The sequence below is a fragment of the Diceros bicornis genome, chromosome 6 (genome assembly GCF_020826845.1).
Source record: "Diceros bicornis minor isolate mBicDic1 chromosome 6, mDicBic1.mat.cur, whole genome shotgun sequence".
NCBI lineage: Eukaryota > Metazoa > Chordata > Mammalia > Perissodactyla > Rhinocerotidae > Diceros > Diceros bicornis.
The window spans coordinates 65051129-65076713 of record NC_080745.1 but is presented as its reverse complement, the minus strand read 5'-3'; the positions used below and the strand labels follow the sequence as shown (position 1 = coordinate 65076713).

The 25585-nt window shown below is 43.2% G+C and overlaps 1 protein-coding gene across 3 annotated transcripts; it reads left to right on the top strand.

Annotated features, from left to right (window-relative positions):
• Positions 1-15164: 15164 nt before the first annotated feature.
• SLC25A28 (solute carrier family 25 member 28) lies at positions 15165-25140 on the top strand. 3 transcript variants are annotated; one of them, XM_058543731.1, is made up of 4 exons: positions 15165-15455; positions 21450-21678; positions 22793-22849; positions 24315-25140. In XM_058543731.1, the coding sequence occupies exons 1-4, from the start codon at positions 15165-15167 to the stop codon at positions 24830-24832; spliced, it is 1095 nt and encodes a 364-aa protein (XP_058399714.1). In that variant the 3' UTR covers positions 24833-25140. The 3 variants fall into 3 exon arrangements, with proteins under 3 accessions (XP_058399714.1, XP_058399715.1, XP_058399716.1); XM_058543732.1 differs by having other exon boundaries at positions 15308-15455; positions 22775-22849; XM_058543733.1 differs by lacking the exon at positions 15165-15455 and adding an exon at positions 19882-20574 and having other exon boundaries at positions 22775-22849.
• Positions 25141-25585: the final 445 nt, after the last annotated feature.

Sequence of the window (25585 nt, the reverse complement as noted above, 5' to 3'; positions counted from 1 at the left end):
TATCTATTCCAATTTTATTTGGGTATGGGCACCTTCCCCATGCATAGCCCATGTGCATTTGAGGATTGACCCCACCCCTGGCTCTAGGAGTGGGACATGCAAGCCAGGCCTAAGGTATTGGGCAAAATCCAATCCCTTAGCCAAAGCTATTTTTTCAGGAGTGGGCATATAGCCTACTTTCAGATAAAAAGACATGTTTCCTGAGGGGAAAAAAATTTATTTGCTTTTCTTAGAGAGTGCATGAGGGAATAATTCCTTCTCTTTGTTTCTACCCTACTCCCTAGATTCTTGATGACATGGTTAAGCCACTGAATCAAACCAAACCTGAATTTCATTCTATCTCTGAACATCCAATTATATGAGCTAATAAATAATATCTTTTATTGTTTAAGTCAATATGAAATAGGTACTCTTCTTTCAATTTTTAATATGTTTAAGGATTTTCACAATTAAAATGTAGGGAAAAAACTACATTAGATACCATTTTTCAACTACCAGGTTGGCAAAGATTAAAATGTTTGATAATATGCTATGTTAGTTAAGGGGTAAAAAAAACTCCATACTTCCAGATGCTCCAGCCCAAAATCTTAATCCCTCTCTTGTACCCATACCCCACATCCAGTCCATGAGCAAAGCCTCTTGGCACTACCTTAAAATTGTGTCCAGAATCCAGCCATTTCTCACTAACCTCATTGCTTCTACTCTGGTCCAAACTACTATCATTTCTTACTGAATCATTGCAGTAGCCTCCTACCTGGGCTTTCTGCTTCTACCCTTGCCCTGTACAGTCTTTTCTGAACACTGTAATCAGTGTGATCCTTTCAAGTGTAGGCCAAATCATCACTCCTCCTAACTCTCCAGTAGCTTCTCATCTCAGAGTAAAAGCCCTAGTCCTCATAACAAGCTACAACACACACACCTCTTAGCTCTCTAACCTCATTGCTCACTGTTATCCCCTTCGCTCACTTTACTCCAGCCACACAGGGCTCCTTAACTGTCTCTAGAACATGACAGGTGCTCTCTTGCTTTAAGTTTTTTGTAAGCAGTGTTCCCTTCTCCAGAGCTTTGATACATCTCTTCTCCCTACCTAGTGCCTTGCTCCCTTACCTCCTTCAGTCTTTATTAAAATATCAACTTCTCAGTGAGACCCACCCTAACCAGCCTGTTTAAATTACAACTGTCCTTCCCACCCACACTTCCTGTATCACCCTTTTCCTTGCTATTTCACCATTTTACATATAATATGTTTTGCTTATTGGTTTATTGTCTGTCTCCCTGCAACTAGAATATAAGCTGCATCGGAGCAGGAACTTGGCTCTAAAAATGAATAAAGTAGCTCTTTATGCATGGATATGAGAAGATCTCAAAGAAATGTTGTTAAATAAAAAACTGATAGCTAACGAAAAACCTCATATCACATATAAAAATTAACTTGAAATAGACCATAGTCCTTACTGTAAAGACTAAAACTATAAAACTTGTAAAAGAAAAAATAGGAGAAAATCTTAGTGACCTTGGGTTTAGCAAAGATTTCTTAGATTCAAAGCAGAAGCAAGATCCATAAAAGAAAAACTTAATAAATTGGTCTTCATTAAGACTAAGATCTCCTCTTCAAGAGACACTGGTAAGAAACTGAAAAGATGAGCCACACCCTGGGAGAGAAAGTGTTTGCAAATCACATATCTGATAAAAAGCTTGTATCTAAAATATAAAAAGAATCTTCAAAACTAAACAGGAAAACAAACAACCCAATTATAAATAGACAAAAGACTTAGATACTTTACCAAAAAAGATATACAGATGGCAAATAAGCACATGATGTGTTCAACATCATTAGTCGTTAGGGAAATGCAAATTAAAACTACAATGACATACTACTACATACCCACTAGAATGGCTACAATCAGAAAGACAGACAAGGGGCCCGCCAAGTGGCGCAAGCGGTTAAGTGCGCGCACTCCGCTGCGGCGGCCTGGGGTTCGCCGGTTCGGATCCCCGGCGTGCACCGATGCACTGCTCGCCAAGCCATGCTGTGGCGGCGTCCCATATAAAGTGGGGGAAGATGGGCATGGATGTTAGCCCAGGGCCAGTCTTCCTCAGCAAAAAAAAAAAAAAAGAGGAATAGCAGATGTTAGCACAGGGCTGATCTTCCTCACAAAAAAAAAAAAAGACAATAATTTGCCAAGAACATGGTACCATGTGCTAGTATGTCATGAGGACCCTGAAGCAGCTCCCCGGGGAGGCCCAGATGGAGAGAAACTGAGGCCTCTTGCCAACAGCCAGCACCCACTTGACAGTCATGTGACTGAGTCATTGTGGAAGTGGATTCTCCAGCCCCAGTCAAGCCTTCAGGTAGCAGAAGCCCCTACCAACATCTTGACTGCAACTTCATGAGATACCCTAAACCATAACCACTCATCTCAGCCACTATCAAATTCCTCACCCAGAGAAACTGATAATAAATTTTTATTGTTATTTTAAGCCACTTATGTTTTGTAGTAATTTGTCATAGAGCAGTAGATAACTAATATACAACCACATAGGCTTAAAAGAAATAATATATACATTGGCTGGCACATAGTAAGCCCTTCATAAAAGTTAGCTGTTATTATTATTATTGTTGTGTAATGGATGCATGTTGCTTTTCACCAGCAATTGCAAGTTTCTTAAAAAGGAAGACTGCAGCTCATTCCCTTTTTTTGCACTCTCTGCCTCTCCTCATCCTACTCAGCCCCTTAGCACACTGCTGGGCACGCGTATAACAGAAGCCCAATAAGTAATGCTCGAAGGGAGGGAATTAAATCTAAAAGTGAAACAGTTTACCTTTGTCACTTTGAGGATAGCTTTCTACTTTCTAAAATATTCGATTATCTCTTTTGGTGCAGTCAGTGTAAATGCCTGAGCTTTTATATGCTAGTTTGTAACGAGTAAGCAGTAAAGGCAAGAAAGACCAAGGAGTGAAGAGAAAAGACTTGGTTGATTAAAAGGAGACAACTAAGAAATGAGCACTGGATAAGACAGAAGACCAGGTAAGAGAGTCAAGGATGCGCTTGTAGTAAAAGTAGCAAAAAATGGGAATAGGACCTGGAGAACAGCCAGAAAAATCACACAGATAACTCAGGGCTTCAAGGTTCGTGGGTTTGAGGCTCACATCTGCTGCCATACTTAGTTTTTTGTTAATGATGATGTTGTTATTGTTGTTGATAATGTTGGCTGCCTCCATAACCCTGGCTAGTTGCTTTGAGAATACATCTCATATTTATAAAGGATTCAATACTAGAACATTAAAAATACATCACATCTACTTAGATAAATAAGCCAAACCTCATCCCTTGCTGATAGCTTTTCTTCTTTGTATGTCAAGGACAACAGACCCTTACATTTTTTGATAATATTCGAGGAAAGTTTTGTAATTCTAGCTGTTTTACTTAAGGAATTAAAAATATTTAAATCTACTCTTTATGGTACAAAGTTCATACGATAATTGAGGTCACACATGACGTGGGCCTGAAGGAAGGATATTATTGTTAGGAGAAAAGAAGGCTTATTGTGAGCTGTCCCACACTTGGTGCTCTAGTCTAGCAACAAGTTGATTGTGCAAACAAGCAAAGGACAGTGACTAGTCATGGTCGTTTTGGTTTCTTGCTTGGCAGTCAGGTAACATGTCATCAGTTTCTGCAATAGGTGGATGGACAGTCAAGGAAAAGTAGGTTATGTAAAGAATAATGATGAGAGTAGTAATAATAATCAACATTTGTTGAGTTCTAGCTATACGCCTGATAGTGTAGTAAGAACTTAACATTCTTTTTCTGACTGCATCCTCAAACAATCCAATGAAGTATGTGTTATTATTACCATCTTGTAGATGAGATAACTGCAGCTTAGATCAAGTCATGGACCTTCAGCTACCCTATGATACCCACCTCTTGCTCGTTTTCTGACGGAGTCATGACCAAGACAAAGGCAGCATGAGTCAGAGATAAGCCTCTCTGTTTCTTCCTTTTTAATCATTTTAACTAACTCTATTTTAACAGTTTATTACCTTTATATAGAGAGGCAGCAGACGGTGTGGTTAAGTTTACACTCTGGAGTCAGACAGACCACGTTTGAAACCTGGTTTCACTGCTTACTAACTGTGAAAGGAAGTTATGTTCATTAAAGCTCATTTTCTTATCCATAAAATAAGAATAATGACCCAAGTTCTAGGGTTGCTGCCCTAAATCTTTCTCCACAGCAGCCAAAGTGACCTTTTCAAAATGCAAAATTGACCGTGTTATCTAACTTCAACTTAAAATTCCACAGTGAGATCCCATTGTTCTTAAGATATAAACTGATCCCCTTAACGTGACTTTCAAAGCCTGTCATGGTCTGGCCCCTCCACTCCTCCCAGGCTTCATCTCAAACTATGCTTCCCTTTGCCCCCAAAACATTGGCCTTATCTTCTCATTACAAAACTTTGTGTGTGTGTGTGAGGAAGATTGGCCCTGGGCTAACATCTGTTGCCAATCCTCCTCTTTTTGCTTGAGGAAGATTGTCCCTGAGCTAACATCTCTTCCAATCTTCCTCTCTTTTTTATTGTGGGACGCCGCCACAGCATGGCTTGATGAGCAGTGTGTAGGTCCACACCTGGGATCCTAACCTGCGAACCCCGGGCTGCAGAAACGGAACTGGCGAATTTAACGCTATGCCACCAGGCCGGCCCCTCATTACAAGACTTTTGCAATATGATATTCTGTGTGTCCAGAAAGTCCTGCCTCCCTTACCCCTTCTACCACACCCCCATCTGACTTAGCTTAATTAACTCTTCTTATCTTTAAGATCTTATTTCAAATGTCACTTTCCCTGTGTGACATAACTCCCTAGACTGAGTCCCTTTAACATATGCTTTTAGTGTATCAGGTGTTTTCCCTTCATAGCACACATCCCAGTCATAATTTTACATTTATGAGTCTCTGGTTAATGCCTGTGTTCCCCAGTAGACTCTAACCTCCACCAGAGAAGAGACCATGTCTAGTTTTGCTCATCATTGTATCCCCCGCACCTAGTTCAGGGCCTGGCACATATTGTTTGAAAAAATACATGAATTGGCTAGCACTATTAGGCTTTACTGGCCCTGCTGAGACTATAATCTTAGCCTATGGAACAAGCATCTGGGTGTTTGGAACTAGTATGGCGACAACAAAGCAGTATTTCTCAAAGTGTGGTCCATGGACCACCTTCGTCAGAATAACCTGCTTGTAAAGTGCAGGTTCCCATGCCTCACTCCCAGAGGTATGATTTGATAGTTCTAGGATAGGATCTAGAAATTTGCATATCTAACAAGCTCCCCTGGGTGATTTAAGAACCAATGGTAAAAAAAGGGAGGAAGGAAAGGAAAGGCGAGGAAGAAACTAATTTGTACTCCACTACCTTTTAATAAACTCTCACAAAGTAGTGGCAGGAGCTCTATTTCTAGTCCTGGCTCCTGAAGTCACTGTAGGTCGTGTTGCTTCCAAGAGAGCTTCCCAGAATTAAGGCCAAGATTAGGAAAAGGATGAGTCTTGCTAGCTCCTTATTGGGTAATGTCTCTGGTTACAACTGCAGGACACCTAGGAGGGTTAGGCCTTGGCTGGGGAGGGTGGAACTCACTGGGTGAGTCACTGCCACCACCTAAGGGGAGAAATAGTAGCTCAGGCCCAAGATCTATGAATGTCTCATTCATTATTTACATATTCAAATAAATTTTACCAGACACTTATAGTGTTTCAAGTACTATGCTATTCTGAAAATATAATGGTACAGGGGGAAAAAGTAAGTAAAAAAGATGCTCCTCGCCTTGAAGGGGCTTACCATCTATTGGTGATATAGACATTAATGAAATAATTTTATAAAATATGCAAAATTACAACTGTCTAAGCTCTGCAAAGGAGAAGACCTGAGGCACATGCTGGGAGAACTGATCAAGTCAGGGAGATCAAGGAAATAATGATTGATTAGGGATATGAAAACAATATAACTATAAGTCAGATTTTGATGAATAATTACTTCCATAAAAAGTAAAATTTTATTGGACTGCACCTCTTAATTGATAGACTGGGCTTTTAAACATTTTTAATTATATCATGGATCATTAGATGACTATTATTTTTTGGTAGAATCAGAGGTCTTCACCAATTCTATTCCTATTGTTTGTTATTATAGGTAGGTACCAAGGAACCTTTTTATACATATAAGTGAATGAGTGGAGGTTTGCCATCTTTGTCACAATTTTTCAATCTCCTTAAATTTTGTTAAAAGATTAGAAACCATCTCATTTGCAAAAGGATATATTACTCATTTGAATAATCACTTTCTCAGTCACAGGAATTAACATCAAAAAGGCTTATCAAGTGACTATTAATTATTCTTGTTTCTCTTTCACTTAGAGGCATTTCAGTTTTGGAGCTAAAAAATCCATAAAGTTGGGTGTGTTTCATGATTTTTTTGTTGATTGTGAACAAAGACCAATTTCAATTATTTAGGTCATGTTAAAGTGCCTAGAGAGTTCATTACAGATGGGCAGAAATTGGTATCGTAAAATATTATACACAGGTTTGCAATTTCATTTCTAGATTTAAACAATAAGTTTAAAGTTATACTTCTGACAAAATTTAAAAATAACATGTCAACATCTGAGAAAGAGAAATTAATTGTAACTAAATAAACAGTTTCCTAAAGTTCAGGGTATTATATCCTAGATTACATTCTGGGAACACTTTGTTTTACCAGGTACATAAGTAGATGCTTCTAAGAGTGCAATTTTAGGGGCCGGCCCTGTGGTGTAGTGGTTAAGTGTGCGCACTCCGCTGCTGGCAGCCTGGGTTCGGACCCCGGGCACACACCAACACACTGCTTGTCAGGCCATGCTGTGGCAGTGTCCCATCTAAAGTGGAATAAGATGGGCACGGATGTTAGCTCAGGGCAAGTCCTCCTCAGCAAAAAGAGGAGGATTGGCATGGATGTTAGCTCAGGGCTGATCTTTCTCTCACATGCACAAACACACTAAAAAAAAAAAAAAAGGAGTGCAATTCTATCTATTTTGTGGAAATAAACAGCAAAAAGAAGAGAAGGTGTTATATGATTAGTAGGTGCAGGGCTTACAAAAAGGTGTAAAAATAATTGTTTGGGGGCATTATTTACAGAATTTACAACATGTTTCTTTCAAGGTATAAGGATATCATAGAAATGCATATATGAGGGGGAAAATGAGTGGCAGTGAGAAGATTTGTGCCCAAATGAGAATAAATATGGATTTACCATTTCAAATAATATTTTTTTCCTAACTGCATCTGTTTCAACTGAATTTGTGTATGAAATGAGCTGAAACTTCCTACTAGACAAGAATCAATGAAGCTAAAGTAATTTTTCTGGATTCTTGCCTGTGAGCTAGAGATGACATGTTTGTTTCTTAGATCAAAATGAGTAATTTTCCTGGTTTTGCCTTTTTTGCTTTCAGAAATAAGATCTTTTAGGAGAAACTTGAAAAAAAAAAAGGATAATGTGATCGCAGTAACTACCCCCCCAAAAAATGTGCAAAGAGAAACAGTTTATTGCTTAAAGCATGATGAAACTCAATTTCCAAAAGAAGATACTCTTCAACATATCCCAATTAGATCTTTTACTTTTTTAAAAACAGCTTTATTGAGATATAATTCATATACCATAAAATTCACCCAATTCAATGGCTTTTAGTATATTCACAGGGTTGTGCAACCATTCCCACCATATAATTAAAAAAAAATTTTTTTTTTTTAATATTTGGAACTTTTTAATTAATTAATTTATTTTTTGTGAGGAAGATCAGCCCTGAGCTAACATCCACGCCAATCCTCCTCTTTTTGCTGAGGAAGACCGGCCCTGAGCTAACATCTATTGCCAATCCTCCTCCTTTTTTTTCCCCCCCTTTCTCCCCAAAGCCCCGGTAGATAGTTGTATGTCATAGTTGCACATCCTTCTAGTTGCTGTATGTGGGACGCGGCCTCAGCATGGCCGGACAGGCGGTGCGTCGGTGCGTGCCTGGGATCTGAACCCAGGCCGCCAGTAGCGGAGCGGGCGCACTTAACCGCTAAGCCACTGGGCTGGCCCCCTAAAACATTTTCATCAACCAAAAAGAAACTTTATATCCATGAGCTGTCACTTCCCGGATCTTTCACTTTTGTCCAAAGTAAATTTTCTTCAGGTTGATGTGAGGCATACTAGGAGTTGTAAAATGACTAGTTTAGAGCTGCTGTTTGGAGTTACAGAGGCATAGACATTTGAGAGGATAATAAGATACTAGCTTGTTCAGCTCATCTGTTGGATGCTAGCCAATCTTTCCTTTTTCAAATTGAGATGAATCTCACATAACGTAAAATTAACCATCTTAAAGTGAATAATTCAGTGACATTTAGTGCATTCACAATGTTGTGCAACCACCACCTCTACCTACTTCCAAGATATTTTATCACCCCAAAAGGAAACCCAGTACCCATTAAGCAGTTGCTCCCACGCCCCACCCCTGCCACAGCTGGGTGTTCTGTCTCTATAGTGCTATCTATTCTGGATATTTCATATATGTGGAATCATATGTGACCTTTTGCATGTGACTTCTTTCACTTAACATGTTTTCAAGGTTCATTCACATTGTATTATATATCAGTACTTTGTTCCTTTTCATGGCTGAATTATATTCATTGTATGTATATACACAATTTATCCATTCTTCTGTTGATGGACAGTTGGGCTGTTTTCACCTTTTGCCTATGGTGAATAATGCTGCTATGAACAAGCATGTACACATACTTGTTTGAGTACCTGTTTTCAATTGTTTTGGATATACCTAGGAGTGGAATTTCTGGATCATATGGTAATTCGATGTTTAATTTTTTTTTTTTTTTTTTTTGGTGAGGATGATTAGCCCTGAGGAAGATAGGCCCTGAGCTAACAGCTGTGCCCATCTCCCTCTATTTTACATGTGGGACGCCTGCCACAGCATAGCTTGATAAGCAGCACATAGGTCCACGCCCGGGATCCGAAGCTGCGAAACCAGGGCTGCTGAAGTGGAGTGCATGGACTTAACCACTATGCCACCGGGCCAGCCCCTCGAAGTTTAACTTTTTGAGGAACTGCCAAACTGTTTTCCATGGCACTGACAATTTTATACTCTCACCAGCAATGTATGAAAATTCCAGTTTCCTCACATTCTCGCCAACACTTATTTTCTGAGTTTTTGATTATAGCCATCCTAGTGTGTATAAAGTGGTATAGCCAATAATCTTTTTTTGTGTGTGCCAATTTTAAATACAGTTTTATTTAAGACATTGCATTTTCCACTTACAATACAGTGCTTATAAAGTGCAATGTTTTTTTCCTTTCCCTGTGCATATATTCCATATTCAAGTACCAAGAATGCCCAGTTATTTACTATAGCAGCTCAACTTTAAAACTGCCATGGAATTTGCTACAAATTTGGGCCCTTCAATTGTTTTGTGTGGAACAATGCTAAATCTATGCTCAGGTCCAATAATCTTTTGACAAAGGAAAATGAAAATGTTTTTACTACAAGCCTGAAGAAATATTCAACAAAATATAAAATACAAATTTACTTTTGACATATTTTCCTTTTACTTGAAAGCAGGATGTTGATCTGTGAAAAGTAAACATGTACTTCTAGAAATACTGCAAAATATAAAATTGAGACCCAAGTTGAGACATGAGTAAATGAAGAGTATCACTCAGCTCTTTCTTATTTCTGACCAAAGAGGGAGTATTGCCCTTTGCAGCACATTATTACTTCCCAGCATGCATTTTTATAAATCTTGAATATCCTAGTCCTAAGATGAATAGCTAACACACAGACCTTGCCATAAATGTGTCACCTGAATGAAATAAGGCACTACCTTTAATATTTAATTATGCTCTTTTTGTTTTGTTCTCAGGAGACTCCCTCAGAAACAATGTATTCTTAGATAATAGTCAGGGGTTGGAATAGGTGAATAGTTAAATTAAAAAACCACGATATATAGTACATAGAACATCTCACTAGGACCTAAATATCCATTCCTAAAGCCATGTTTTACCCTTAACAGAAATATACGTAAGTCAGAGAAAGACATGAAGTCTCCAGTTGTACCTTGATTAAAGGGGGCCTCGCTAACACCAGGATTGTTTGGCTACCAGGAGGTTTTTACGCACCAGGGCAGTGAACTATAGTAAGATGAAGGATGGGTGAAGGCTCACTTTTCTTTTGTAAGGTGGGAGGACAGACTGAGAAACAGGAGGACGGAAAGGAGAACTGCTTTCTCAGGAAGGTGAGTTTTAGGAAAGAAGCAGAAGATGAGGAATAGCAAATTCCCTTGAATCTTTGTTCCCCACAGACCCCTTGGGGAAAGTCTTCCTGTACACATTCTTCAGTCTGAAACTGCTAAAATATATAATGATATCTTCTCATCCCTTCAGCCCTCACTGACAGCGCCATCTCTGAATTCCTACAACTCTTATGGTCTGTTCTTCATAATTTAGGAATCAATTTCTCTTTAAGTGACTATAAAGAAATCAGTCTTATTTTCATGTGTGGCTGCTGGAATCAGTCTCATTTTGTATTATACTCATAACTCATGCCCAGTCATGCATGATGGCACTTTAGGGAAAGCGGGTAATGTAGTGGGACCTGTTTCGGACCTTCAAGAATGAGAATTTTGATAAAAACAAAGGGAGAAATGCATTCTAGGGAAGAACATGTGTCGGTTAGGGTATAAATCAGCTGCTGTAACAAAGATTCAGACTAACAGCAATTTGTTGAACAAGTTCTCTCATGTACTAGAACATGAGTAGTCCAGAGGTACTACTGTTATCCACAAGGCAGCAAGTTTCTTCTACCTTTTGCTCTGACACCTGCTAAGGTATAGGCCTTGTCCTCAAGGCCAAAATGGTTGACATCGTCTGGGTCTGTATTCTAGATGACAAAAAGGGAGAAAATGAGGAAAATACTCAAAGAGGACATAATCTTTCTTTTAAAGGCAGAACCCAGATGTTTCACATCACTTACACTCACCTGCCACTAGCTAGAACTTAGTCACACAGCCAGCCAATGCTAGCTGCAAGGGAAGCTGGGGAAAATATGGACTTCAGCTGGGAAGCCATGTGCCCAAGCTAAAACTTGGGGTTTCCATTATTAAAGAAAATAAATGAACTGATATTGAAACAACTAGTGGTCTCATAGATATATGTAGAAAAGAAAATGACAGGAGATAGAAGGGAGAATGCAGAAAACAAGTGTCCTAGGAATATCACAAAATAAGATTCTACAGTGCCTGACTGAGGAGTTGCAGATGTGGGAAGCTATTGAGAGTTAATAAAGAATATCACCAAGAAAGTTGTTTCTTTGCTTGCTAATTTGTTTTTTAGAAAGGTTTAAGTGCTGGTGAGATGTAGGATAGAGTGTGTATAGATGTGTTGAGGGGTATATCAGATAGGACGGGTTAGGTCCTTGCTATTCAAAGTGTGGTCCAAGGTCTTGCAGCATCAGCATCACCTGGGAGCTTGTCAAAAATGCAGAATCTCAGTCCCCACTTAGACCTACAGAATTATAGTCTGCATTTTAACAAATTCTTCAGGAGTTTAATATTATATTAAAATCTGAGAAGCACTGGGGTAGATTATGCTATGAGATGGAATAATCCTAAAGTCTGTGTCTTAAAACAACCAAGATTTATTTCTTACTCATGCTGAAACTCCATCTGGGAGGACAGGGGAGGCAAGTAGGCAACTCTGCTACATCAAGGCCCCAGTCATGTGGCAGGGGAAGTTAATGCGTGGCTCCCATGCTTCTCTCACATTTCATTGTTCAAAGCAAATCTCATGGCCATGCCTATCTTCAAGGAGGTGGGAAGAATAATCCTACCTGGAAGGAGGGGAATCAAAATACTGGCGAAGCCAGGGGATCCCAGAAGTAGGGAGGCCTTTCAAAGGTTATTACAGTATAGATGTAAAGTGATCAGATACTGGGAAAGAATAATATCAATAGGAAAGAAAAGGAGAGCATAAACAAAAGAAACATTTCAGAATAATTATTCTGAAGGGGTAGTCAGGGAAGATTCCCAGCTTTGGAGTCTCATTGATTGGGTAGAAAAGGAAAATTTAGGAGGAATTGGTTGGAGTGGGGAGTGGAAAGGCTGAGTTTGGAATAGACATCCTGAGTCAGAAATTAAGGTGGATATTCACTCTCTGCCTATCTTCCCAAACTCATCTTGTATCACTTCCCCCCTCACTCACCATTCTCCAGCCACATTGACCTTCTTTCTGTTCCTTCATACACCAATCTTGTTCTCACCTTAGCCTTGTTGTACCTCCTGTTTCCTCTGGAATGCTCCTCTCTGGGTCCATCATGAGCTCCTGCCTATTATTCAGAACTTACCATAGTGTCATCTCCTCAGAAAGACCTTTCCTGGTCATACAAATGTAGCCACCCAGTCACACTATCACACCTCCCTATTTCAGTTATCAGCACAGTACCTAGAGCTATCTGATATTTTTCTTATTTGTCTATCCCTCTCCCCCCATTAAAAAGTAAGCTCCATGAGGGGCCGGCCCGGTGGCGCAAGCGGTTAAGTGCGCGCGCTCCGCTGCGGCGGCCCGGGGTTCGCTGGTTCGGATCCCGGGCGCGCACCGACGCACTGCTTGGTAAGCCATGCTGTGGCGGCGTCCCATATAAAGTGGAGGAAGATAGGCACAGATGTTAGCCCAGGGCCGTCTTCCTCAGCAAAAAAAAGAGGAGGATTGGCGGATGTTAGCTCAGGGCTGATCTCCTCACAAAAAAAAAAAAAAAAAAAGTAAGCTCCATGAGAGCATGGACTCCCACTGTCCTGTATCACCAGCTTCAAGTACAGTGTCAGGCATAGAGTTGGTACTCAATAAATATTTATGGAAGGTTCACATGGAAATTTCAGTTAAAAAGTATGCAATAAGGGAAACAGAAATAGGGCTCCAATGAGGAAATGATTTGGAATGGTAAAGTTCTCTAAGGTATTAAAGATGAACAAGAAGCATTAAACCTTTAGGAATGCTCCCCCTCAGTGGGTAGAGAAGTGTAGGAGATTCAGAAGTCTAAAATGTGGAATAGATAGAAAGGGTCTTGAAGCTAGGAAAAAGTCTCAGTGAGGGATGGGTCAATGGTAGGGGGTAAGTGTTATCTCTCAGCCAAGAAAAACCAGAATAAGAAAAAGACCTTTGAACTTGGAAAGGTCATCTGTGACCACTGAATATGTAGGGCTTAAGGAGGGAAAGGACATAGCAGGTATAGGTCATTACTGGAGTAGTCTGGCAGTAAAGTGAATTAGTACTCCAGCAGGATGGAGTTCCTTTTTGTGAGACCTGTGAGAGCTCAGGTTCTTACCCTGAAGTTAATGGACCCCTAGGGGGGCCACGAGTCACCTTGAGGGACTCAGCAAACTCAGAAATTATATTCAAAATTGTGTGTGTGTGTGTGTGGGGGGGGGGTGATTTGTAGCTTCATTATTTCCCAAAAGGTCGAGACCCAAAAGTTAGTAACCACTGCTGAATAGGAATAGATGAGTTAAAAAAAAAAAGTTAAAAAAACAAGACCCCCCAAAAACAGAGGCCCAGAGAAGAGCTAAGCTTTAGAGAAAAAAAAGGAAAACCATTTCTTATTTAAGGAAAAGCTATAGACACATTGAGAAGGTCACATTTGCATCATCATCTCAGTAAAATAAGTAGTCAAGACAGAGCTGAAAACAGTGTGGAGGCTTGTGCAAACACGTTCCAGTGAAGGGAGACTGCAGAAGCCGGACAGACGGAGTGGGGAAAGCGCCTGTATTCCTCAACCCAGCCTGCAGCCCTAGTGTAGCTCCTGTGCAACGTCACGGCCCAGGAGGTGGTGCTCAAGGCTGGGAACTGCTGGCATTGTTCTTTAACCAGCGCGCGCCCCTCTCAGACTCCAGCCGACCTGCCCCGGAGGGAGAGGGGTCTTATCACAAAAGGCAATTATTGCCAGGCGGTAGGGTTCATCAGCGCGTCAGCTCGGGGACAAGCTGTACGTCCGAACTTCCCTATAGCTGCCGTACTTTCCCTGCTGTGTTTGGGCAACTGCTTCCAGTCTGGCCTCTCCACCTGTCGTCATCTATGAATCATCCCGCCCCATTTCGACATCTCCCTTCCCAGTCTCCAGCTCTCAGCCTGGCGCAGGGCCCGGCGACAGCGGGCCCCCGAAGAACTCATTCATTCAACAACTGCGGGGTGTGCCGGGCGACTTGGGGTGCAAGCCCAGTGCGGGGCGCTGGGGCCTGAGGAGGACCGGGTCCTCCGGAGTCAGCTCGCCCACGGCCTGGGAAGCCAACACTCCAGACCCAACTAGAGTCTAACGGGCCACCGCCCGCATGTCGCAACAGTTTCCCGGACAGGCCCGCAGGCTGTGCCAGGGGATGCCCGGCCCAGGCCGGCTCGGCCTCACGCCAGCCCGAGATCCCGCGGGAACAGAGCTCTCGGGCCAGGGCCGCCCGCCCGCGATCCGCGCGTCTCGGGATGTGGGGCCGGCGCCTGAGCGCGGGTTCTAACGGCATCCGTCAGTAGCTTGACCTTGAAGGCCTGGCACCCCTCCACCCCGCGATCCCGCCCGCAGCTACACAGGCGCCAGTCAGGACCCCAAATCCGGCCTCAATAACCCCTGGGCGCTTCGCTTTCTTCCTGCAGCCAATCGGGTCCCGACGTGGCGCGGCCCAATGGCCGCGGTCAGAGTATCAAGAGCGGTTGAGCCTATCAAAGCTCAGCCTTAAGTTTCTCCCGCCCTCCAGAAAAGTCGGAGGGCGGGTTAATTGGCCATGTCGGCCAATCAGTAGCCAATAAACAAGAAGCTTCCAAGATCAAAGGGGAAGGGGTGGGATCTAAGCGGCAGCAGCGCCGCGGTGCGGAGGAATGACAGGCAACTTCACTAATGCCACAGACAAATTTTTCCTACGTAAGCAAAGGGGCGGGGATAACTTGGCGGCTGCACCAATGGCTGGCGGAGGGGCGTGTCCACGGGGCCAAGCGGGAGCCGGAGGCCCCGGGCTCTCTGGGGCGCGCCTGAGGCGGACGCGACGGGGCTGGGGGGCGGTGGCGGCGGCGGCGGCAGCGGCGGCGGCGGGGGTGGGCGCCGCAGCTGGCCCGGGTGGATGGAGTTGGAGGGGAGGGGTGCTGGCGGTGTGGCGGGGGGGCCGGCGGCCGGGCCGGGGCGGAGCCCCGGGGAATCGGCGCTGCTGGACGGGTGGCTGCAGCGGGGCGTGGGCCGGGGGGCCGGCGGCGGGGAGGCCGGGGCCTGCAGGCCCCCGGTACGTCAGGACCCGGACTCCGGCCCGGACTACGAGGCGCTGCCGGCTGGAGCCACTGTCACCACGCACATGGTGGCGGGCGCCGTGGCAGGCATCCTGGAGCACTGTGTGATGTACCCCGTCGACTGCGTCAAGGTGAGACCTGGACCGGCTCCGAACCCGACCTGGGGCTGACCCGACCCCTGGGTCCTGTCCGGAGCCAGGATCCCCGCTGAGAGCTGGAGCTGACATGAGTTCTTCCTGGCTCCTGCCACCACCACACGATTCGACCGATACTCCATGCAAGCAAGGTCCCGGCTGGGAGCTGGTCCCAGTCAGGAACCAGGACCCATTTCTAACCACCAGTGAAATCTGAATTGGGACTCTGGACGGAAAATCTGTCAGCCCAAGCCCTGGATCCCAGCTGGGACTAAACAGGAATAGGGTGGGGTGGGATGGGATGGGAACAGGTAAGTGCTACTAACTTGATTAAGGTGAAGCCAACTGGCATGAATCAGACCCTGAATAGGACCTTAATGGCTTGAGATGTTCTCTGGGCCAGTGTTTTTACAAGCTCCTTGCTGTGTCTCCCCTTAAAAGTGACTGGGCAGGAACCAGAATCTGGAATCTCTCAGCCAGATAAAGGATTTACTTATTAAATCTTCACCCATGAGTGGCTGGAAATCATTGTGCAGTCAGAATTCAGAGTTCGAGACTGGAAATAATATGGGAAAGACCATGTTCAGGAAAAGGTTTCGGTTTCTCTGTGCAGCAAGCATGATACCCCACCTATTTCCTGAACATGAAAATTGAGCTAGGATTAGGATTGTGTATGTGCAGGGAGCACATCAGCCCTCAAACAAGAGATGGAACTGTCGTGTATTTCTTTAGCCACCTGAAGTTGACAAAAAGGGAAAAGTTGTCTCGAAGGGAAGCATGACAGTATTGGAAAGTACATGTAAGTGTGAAGAAAAGGAAATTGGATCAGCACAGGGGCAAACTAATCGCATCCCTAACCAACCAGGCTGATTTGTGAGTACAGAAATCAAGTGCTTCTGAAGGAAGCTGGGTGAAGAGGGGAGCAGATTATTCTTTACAGTTCTTTTTCCTGTGCATTAGCAAAGGTACCAACGACTAAAAGTGAGGACTAAACTGACTGAGAAGTAAACTCAAAGGGAATGTTGAAATAAATATAAGACAGAGACTGGTGCTGCCTTTACATATCAAGGCTGTCAGTGTCCTCACAGCTCTTTGATGTATGTTTTCTCCTCGAATTAGGAAAATGTTACATATTCAAAAGTAGGAGAGTATCAAGTTCGGAAGTGCAAAGTCTCTCTCTTCTGCTTCTCCCTGCTTCCCGTACCACTTCATTAGTAATGTGAATGAGAAAATGGGGAAAGTGCTCATTAAGCTTTGTGAATGACATTGAGTTGGTAGGAGTATTCTAGCGCATTGCAAGGTAACGGCTACCAAGGGCCATACGCATTGGAACTGTGGTAAACACACTTGGCCTAAATGGTTATTAGAATTTTAAATACCCTGTCAATTGAGAGGAATAGAAATAAACAGTAAAATCCATGAGAGAGAAGAGGATGGTTAATGCTCTAACAATATTGAAATGTAAAATGGATAAAATAAAAAAGATTCAGGCATTCATGTAAAAGGGTCTAGGTTGAATGACTGAATCGTTAATGCTATATATCCGAAAGTTAACATGATCTAACTGCGAAGTAACCTCACTAAGTCTGTGAGTAGAGAGCAGGGTCTAGGGAGCTATGTTTCAGGATGGGTATCAAATGAAAACTAGATCAAGGAAAGCAATGAAAATTATTTAATGACTTGAAAAATACAATACAATAATGTAACTGATTTAGAAATATTACAACTTATCAATTTAAGTGTCGTCCCATTACCTTGAGAGGCTATCTCCTTATTCCATGTTGCTACATAATGTTACTATTGCTGTAAATATTTTATAAATTCCTCTGTTAGAAATGCCTCTAGAATATTTGGGTGCATATCCTTAATGGGGGCAGATCTTTGTCCTGTGACAAGATGGGATTGAGTTTTTCAATTCCATCTTGAATTCAGAGAAAGCATTCAGAATCAAATATGCAGACAAGGTCGGAAATCAAAATGGGTAATACCAGTTTGGGCAAAGATAAGGTGGGACTGGAAAGCAAGGAGACTGATTTACTCCTGAGGGCAATAAACTCACCGAGGGAACACTTCTAAAAGAGGAGTTCCAGAAATGTTTTGCATAACCACAGCATTGCTGGAATAAGTCACTTCTAGCCTTCCAAGGTAACTATTTTGAAGAACAGTTCTTATTCATTTACATAAATGTGCTTTGGAATTTTTGTTTTTTAAAAATTAGTCATACAACATTACAGTCATGCCTCAAAGCTCTACATTAAAGAAATAATTATTTGATCTGGAGGCAAAAATGCTCAGGAGTCTTCAAAAACACAAAAGCTTATTTTAGAAGAATCATTTTCATTTGCCATTAACGCTGGGATCTAAATGACCAGAGGAAAGAACTAGGTGAGACCAGTAGGGTTTAGTGTGAGTAAATATGTTAAACATGGTTGTGCAGACACAAAAGTAAAATTTAAATCTCTTTCTTCAGAAAGGGCTTCTCAGTTCACTTGTCCTGGGCAGCTGTTCTTCCTCTTTACCCTAAATAGGTGGTGGAGAGGAAGATAGCCCAACCATACCCTAAGACAAGAGGCAGGTATCCCTGTTGAAGCCTAGAAGGCAACCAGTGTTTGCAAATGAAAGCTGACATTGCCTCCTGGCATGCAAGCCTGTGCACCCCAGCCACTTACCAGGGTCAAGTTGACTTAAAATATCCTTGAGAGGGACCATGGGAAGTCAGCATAGCCTTGATAGGCCATAGTTCTTCAGCCAGCTATTTTCATGGTCATCATAGTGGGGTTTGGGAGCCCAAATCCTAATTTTCCTTTTCTGAGCCTCAGAGGCAAGCCCCAGACTTTATCTAAAGGGATAGGCTCTGGAACCCGAACCAATCAGAACTCTTCTCAAAATCATCTGGCTAAGTACCCACTGCCTTTTGGCTCTTTAGTGATGAAGCAAATAATCTACTTACGTAATAAGTTTAAGAGGGAGAGAGCAAAGGGAAATCAATCTTTTCCAAACTCCAGATGTAAATGGTTATCTAACACATTCACCAATGAAAGGTTAGGAAATGGAAACATTGGCTTATTTGATTTTCTTGCATGTAATAATAATTATTCTTCAATAAATGGCAATTATTGTTTGCCAAGCACTATCTGATGTGCCTTACATACATTTATTCGTTTAATCCTTGAAACCACTACATGAAGTAGACACCATTTTCATTATTTTATAGATTAAGGAGGCAATTTAAGTGATTTGCCCAAGGTCACATAGATTAAGTGGCAGAGTCATGATTTGAACCCAGTCTTACTCCCAAGCCTTTCATACAGTCTCTGAAAAGCAGATTTCCAGAACCAAGCAAGGCACAGAATTTTACAGTAGTGCTTATTCCTAAACATGACCTTCAGATTATTAGCTGGACTTATAAATCATTATAGCCACAGAGAAACTTTAAAATAAAAGTAAAAAATACAAAATTAAACCTGATTTATTAGTGGTTGAGGACCAGTTGGCCATTCATATTTGTGAAATGACATAAAAGAGATCTGCAAATTCTGAGATATGAACTAGTATTTCTGAGAATCATATTTGAATACAATAAAAAGCCTTCTACCTCTAGCACCTCATAAATTACCAAGGGCTTTTACATGCCTTAACTCTTGGAATCCCCACAACAACCCTATGAACCAGCCATTCTCTCTCATGATAGATAACAACATTGAAGCTCAGAGAGGTTAAGTGACATACCCAAGACAACACAGCTAGCAAACTCAGTCTTGCTGACTCAAATGAGGCCTCTCGTTTACCAAACCACTTACTTCCCCACTAGTTCATTTGGCTTTTCTTCAAAGCCAGGCAGTAGTTTTTTATATTGAAGACTATTCATAAATTCTTATTTAGCAATTTCATCTTTCTCCAGAAGAAAGATTTATGGGCCCACAAATTTGGGGAGCCAAATTCATTTTTATATTTGGTGTAGCTTATGCCTGGGTCCTCTCCATGAGGGTGTATTTTCACTGAGTTAGAATTGTGAGTTAGATTTAGACGGGGGTGTAAAATATTCCAAGTGACTTACTCACAGTCCAGGTTTCTCTTGGTGGTGAAGGGTTCCAGGCCTCTGAGGCCAGACCCTTCAAAACTAGTTGCTCAAATAAGCCATTGACTCCAGCAGAGCAATGCAATTTCTGAACATTCTCCCTATACAAGATCACTTTTGAGCAAACCTGTGGAAACACATAATTGTTCAGCTACCAGGCCCAGTTTATCTTTATTAGTAGCCATAGCCAGCAAAGACCTGTAGTCTCTCTGAATAACTTCTCTGATGGATTTTATACCCACCGGGTGATATGAAAGATCAGTAAGCACGTCCTTTATTGGAAATTTATGGGCTTTTTTTTTTTTTTAACAAGTGGAAGAGAATGTATCAAATTGTGATAAGTGATACTATGTATTTCTGATTGAACTTCCAGTAATTAACCTTTTAAGCTTCCAGTTCTTTGTTGGCAGACAGGAGAAAATAACTAGAGGGATGTGGATTGCTTGTGGTTAACTAGGACCTGTTAATCTGGTTAATTTCTTTTCTCCCATGCTCTTGAGAAAAGCATTATTCTTGGATTCCAGGTGGCCAACAGAAGGTTCAAGCTTTTATTTATTTATTTATTTGTTTAATTGAGGTCATATTGGCTTACAACATTGTGTAAATTTCAGGTGTACATCACTATATTTCTCTTTCTGTATAGACTGCATCATGTTCACAACCAATAGTCTAGTTTTTATTCATCAGCATACTTATGTGCCTCTTTACCCCTTTCGCCCTGCCCCCACCCCAGGAAGGTTCAAGCTTTTAAATCCACATTGATTCAGTGATTGGAAAGAAGTAGGAATTTAAACTGTCCTTGGGCATCAGTTGCCCCTATTGGCTCACTAATGGCCTACTTGTTACTTTCTGAACTGGTACAGACACAGCTAAGATTCATTCATTCTTTCATTCATTCAGCAAACAAATCTTGAGTGCCTACTGTGTTCCAGGTACTGGACATTGACTTTTAACTGTTAGTCTCCATGCTACCTTAGCCTTGAAATGGATCAACAGACAAGAGACCTTCATTGGGAGACACACACCACTTCAGAGAAGGTGTGTGATTTGGGAAAGTGTTTCTAATAAGATTCATTTCCCAAATTTCAATAAAACTTTGTCCAGGAACATCATACAAAGTATCTACCATATACTTTCGTTCCAGTCATTGATTCTTCTAGAGATTCCAAGGCTTATGTTTCACTGAGACTGATTTTATTCACTGATGACGGTTTGGGGATTCAGTCAGTTTAGATTAGAAATCTGGAAGTCTGTTTAGTTTTAGAGATTAGGTTGGTTTCCACCTTCATAGTTTCAGGGTAAACTTTCTTTCCCAGGAAATGAGAGGAACATCTATTAGGAATGCTACTTCTGTCAAGACTTTTAGCTTACAGGCCCAGCTGCCAATGCAAATAGTCTGAAAAAGTCAGATTATCATCAAGGATACATGAGAGGATGAGCCTCATCTCGTTAGTGTAGTGTGTGGTCAGGAAGCAGGCCCAGGATCAGTCTTCAGAAATAATGCATAAAGTATGTTGTAGACAGTAAATACTTAACTTTAGAATCCATTTGTAAAGAACTCTTAGTCTGAATTTATTGAGGCACAGAAGCAACTTCTGAAATACAGGTTTGATATTTGTTGCTGGAGCTATGAATCATTTTGGAGTTCCAAGGACATTTACCAAGGAGTGATATTCTCATGGAAAATAACAGTATACCACTCTTAGGGTCATAGATGACTAGAAAAGAAAGGTCCAAGGCTTGGAAAGGTTGGATATAGATTTGGAAGGAAGTAAAACTGGATGCCAGGTGTCACTCCTGCACATGGGCACCGTTCCATGTAGAACGTCTGCCCAGTGCCCAAAGGCTGAGTGTTGAGGTTGGGCGAGAAGTTGGCATCGCTGACATTACACTTCTCCTTTCTGTAATTTCAGACCCGGATGCAAAGCCTACAGCCTGACCCAGCTGCCCGATATCGAAATGTGTTGGAGGCCCTTTGGAGGATTATAAGAACGGAGGGCCTGTGGAGGCCCATGCGGGGGCTGAACGTCACAGCAACAGGCGCAGGGCCTGCCCACGCCCTCTATTTTGCCTGCTATGAAAAGTTAAAAAAGACATTGAGTGATGTAATCCACCCTGGGGGCAATAGCCATATTGCCAATGGTATTGAGCCTTCCTGTGCTGGTTCCCCCACTTTCCCAACTCTTTGGGCTTTGCTGCTGTCAATGCTTTCCAGTCTCAGCATGGTTTGGAGCTGAAGCTTTGGGCTGGGGTAGGCCAGATTATAGGGGAGGGACTTCCAAACCTGATGTTCTCAGACTGCAGGCTGCTTCAACCCCACGCCTCCTTTGGGGCACCTCAACAAAGGGTTACAGTCTCCTCCCTTACCTACCAGCTTGACTCTCCTCTCATCTCCCTGGCATCAACTTCTAATGCCCTGGTAATGTGGAGACACACATTGAACTACCCCATTGGTTGTATATTTCTTGATAGTCGGGTGGTATCCTGCTCAGGGCAGGATTGGAGGTGACCCAGTTACCCAAGGAAGACAATAATGAAGCCCCAGCTCTTCACCTCACCTTTTCAGGATCCCTACAGACCCGAGGCAGTTTGTGTCGTTGAGGACATGACAAGGCCTCGACAAGTGAATGGGGTGGGGCCAAGGGACTTCCGTACAGAGAAACCAGTGGGTTGGAAGTTGTGTGGTAATGGAAGGCATAACAGCCCGGAGATTTGGGATTGTCTGAAAGCCAAGTTGAGTGTGGGGAGGAGAGGGTGAGGGATCCAGTAGTTCAGGACCTGAGGAAAGGTCTAGATTTGGAGACTGGGGTTGGGCAGCATAGGGGAGGCAGGATAGAAGGTGAGATTCTGTCCTGAAGATCTGACCACCCACCCCTAGTTTTCTCCCTCCATTGGAGGCATCCTTTGATGCAGCATCCTTGATTTGCTGCATCCTTTGGCACCAGTGAATCTGCTTCCTGTCTGGGGCATGAACTGCATTTATGCTCAGAACCATCTTTGTTGATAAAATCTGGGCTGTTTTCTTTGACTTTTCCTGGCCTTAATATAGATGCGGAATGTACATTGGTGACCTTACTCGGTTGGCAGGAACGGGAGTTTAGGAGCAGTGGGTTCCCATCTTTTGAACTGGCTCTCGCCTCCCCCCCCCCCGCCCCCCCCCCCCCGGGGTTTAGCACCGTCCCTCTCCATTCTGTGGCCTCAGTGAATCACTCCCCTCCCTTGGCCTTACATGTGGCAGTTGTTTTCTCCTTTGCAGGTGCGGCGGGGTGTGTGGCAACATTACTTCATGATGCAGCCATGAATCCCGTGGAAGGTAATGATTCCTCAGCTTTTCCCTCCGTGGGGGTTCGCAGCCATATCTGCATCTCTGGGCTTTTCTTTTATTTCCGGTTTGTAGAAGAAAGCCGGGGCGCACCCCCTCAGTTTTGGTGGGAAATTCCGCCGTGTTACCTTGTCTTACCACTAGAGGGCGCTCCTTCCCTGTTGTCGGTACGTAGGACCCCTTGGACGGGAAGCATATTTATTGAGATTTCATTCATCTTTGGGGCTTCCCTGGAAAAAGTTATGGCTCTACTTGGCTTGTTCCTGAGCCTTCTTGGAAATCCCCTTTGTAATGGATTTGATCTCATCTGAAAATTTAGCAGATTATTTCACCTTTTTTCAAAGAGGTGAAGATAGATTTTGACATTTAAAAATAGTGCCTTTCTGGGGCCGGCCCCATGGCGCAAGGGGTTAAGTGCACTCGCTCTGCTGCGGTGGCCCCGGGGGTTCGCCAGTTCTGATCCCAGGCGTGCACTGACGAGCACCGCTTGTTAAGCCATGCTGTGGCGGAGTCCCATATAAAGTAGAGGAAGATGGGCACGGATGTTAGCCCAGGGCCAGTCTTCCTCAGCAAAAAAACAAGAGGAGGATTGGCATTGGACGTTAGCTCAGGGCTGGTCCTCCTCACACACACACACACACACACACACACACACACACAAATACTGCCTTTCTTGTTGAATGAAGATAGTTGAGATAAGAATGAAAGGGTAAATTGTAGAGTTCAGTCCCTGTACTGCTACTTGGATCTTGGCTTTTCAGTTAGAGAATGAGGTACCCAAGTAAATGAAGAGATGGCTTAGTCGTCATGTTCCTTAAGTCCCACTTCTTTGCCTGTCTGGGCATGGCCATGGCATGGAAAGGGCCAAAGATGAGCTAAAGATCCAGAGCTCACACCCTGTTATCTACTTGTGGGAGAAGGACATGTTTGGAAACTAAAGCCACACTCCTCTTGGCTAAGAATTTTGTTTTCTTTTTGGAAGCACTTTTTTCTCTCCTGTGGTAGAATAACTGTCCTCATGTCATAAGAGTTAGGTGTTCTGCATACCCGAGAATTGGGATTGTTAGGGTTATAGGTTCATTATGTTCACTGCCACTGAGTCATTTCTTGTCTCAGGAGTTATGAAAGGGTAAGATAATTATAACAGGTACTTATTTCAAGGAAACCCTCTGGATTCTCTAAACTAAAAATACATCCTGTGTGTTAATTGGCTGGCTTTAAAGAAATCCTACTGGAAGTGGGTCCCTTATTTTTTAGCTCTTTACCAACCTTCTTCTATCCCCTCCTCAAAAAAGGGAAACCTTAACTCATCAGGCTAACCGACAGCTCACCCATACTTTTTTCTTTCTCCATCCCATTGGCTGATCCACTGACTCGGGACTCTGAATCTGGACACTCTGGCTCACCGGTTGGTTGCTGTCCCCATTTCCATCCTCCTCGTTGATGGCATCACCAGTGGTCAAGCAGAGGATGCAGATGTACAACTCACCGTACCACCGGGTGACAGACTGTGTTCGGGCAGTGTGGCAAAATGAAGGGGCCGGGGCCTTTTACCGCAGCTACACCACCCAGCTAACCATGAACGTTCCCTTCCAAGCCATTCACTTCATGACCTATGAATTCCTGCAGGAGCACTTTAACCCCCAGAGACGGTACAACCCCAGCTCCCACGTCCTCTCCGGAGCCTGTGCAGGAGCTGTAGCTGCCGCTGCCACAACCCCACTGGACGTTTGCAAAACACTGCTCAACACCCAGGAGTCTCTGGCTTTGAACTCAAACATTACAGGACATATCACAGGCATGGCTAGTGCCTTCAGGACGGTGTATCAAGTAGGTGGGGTGACTGCCTACTTCCGAGGGGTGCAGGCTAGAGTAATCTACCAGATCCCCTCCACAGCCATCGCATGGTCTGTGTACGAGTTCTTCAAATACCTAATCACTAAACGGCAAGAAGAGCGGAGGGCAAGCAAGTGAAGTAGCACTGAAAGAAGCCGGGGGTTCAGACAACACTGCTGTGTCTGCCGCTCCAGCCACATTCTCTGTCTCCTGGCACGCTCCAGCCCTGATTGGAGTTGGAAGGAAGGGAGAGGGCTCTCCCCAGGCTATTGGTGTTTTGGCAAACACCAGTTCCTACCACCTTTCCTTCCAGGCCCTAAACATGTGCAGCAGAGCACACTACAGCACCTTTGACAACCTCTCCATCCTGGGCCTGATGACCTGCTCTCGACTGTTATAGAGGGATAAGCAGCTCATTCCCCTGGTTCCTAATAAAAAGCCCTTAAATTAAATGGTTTCATGGGGTTTGTCTTGCCAAAGGGGAAGTGGAATGCTGTCAACTATTTTTGACTTTAAGTGTAAATCAAGGGGCCCAAGGGAAAGGTTTATTGCGTATGTCTGTAGTTTTTGTTTCTGCTGACTTTCCTGGTGATTTAAGACTTTGGGGCCCTACTACCCTTGTTTAAGTAATAGGCTCCAGGGAATCTCCCTGATGGCAGAACAATGGGTGCCCTTGATCCCCACTATTGCCTTTTCCCTAGGGCGGTGGTGTGGCACAGAAGAGGTAGACCTCTGCTCTGATTTTCAGCTTTGCCTGCCGCAGTAACACTTTCCATGTGGTGCTTTGTTTTCTAATGTTGCAAAACTAAAATTAGTCATTGAACTGCAAGCCCTGAAGATTACATGGTAAATAATAATAATTCCTTTCATTTGATTTTAAGGCTTTTACAA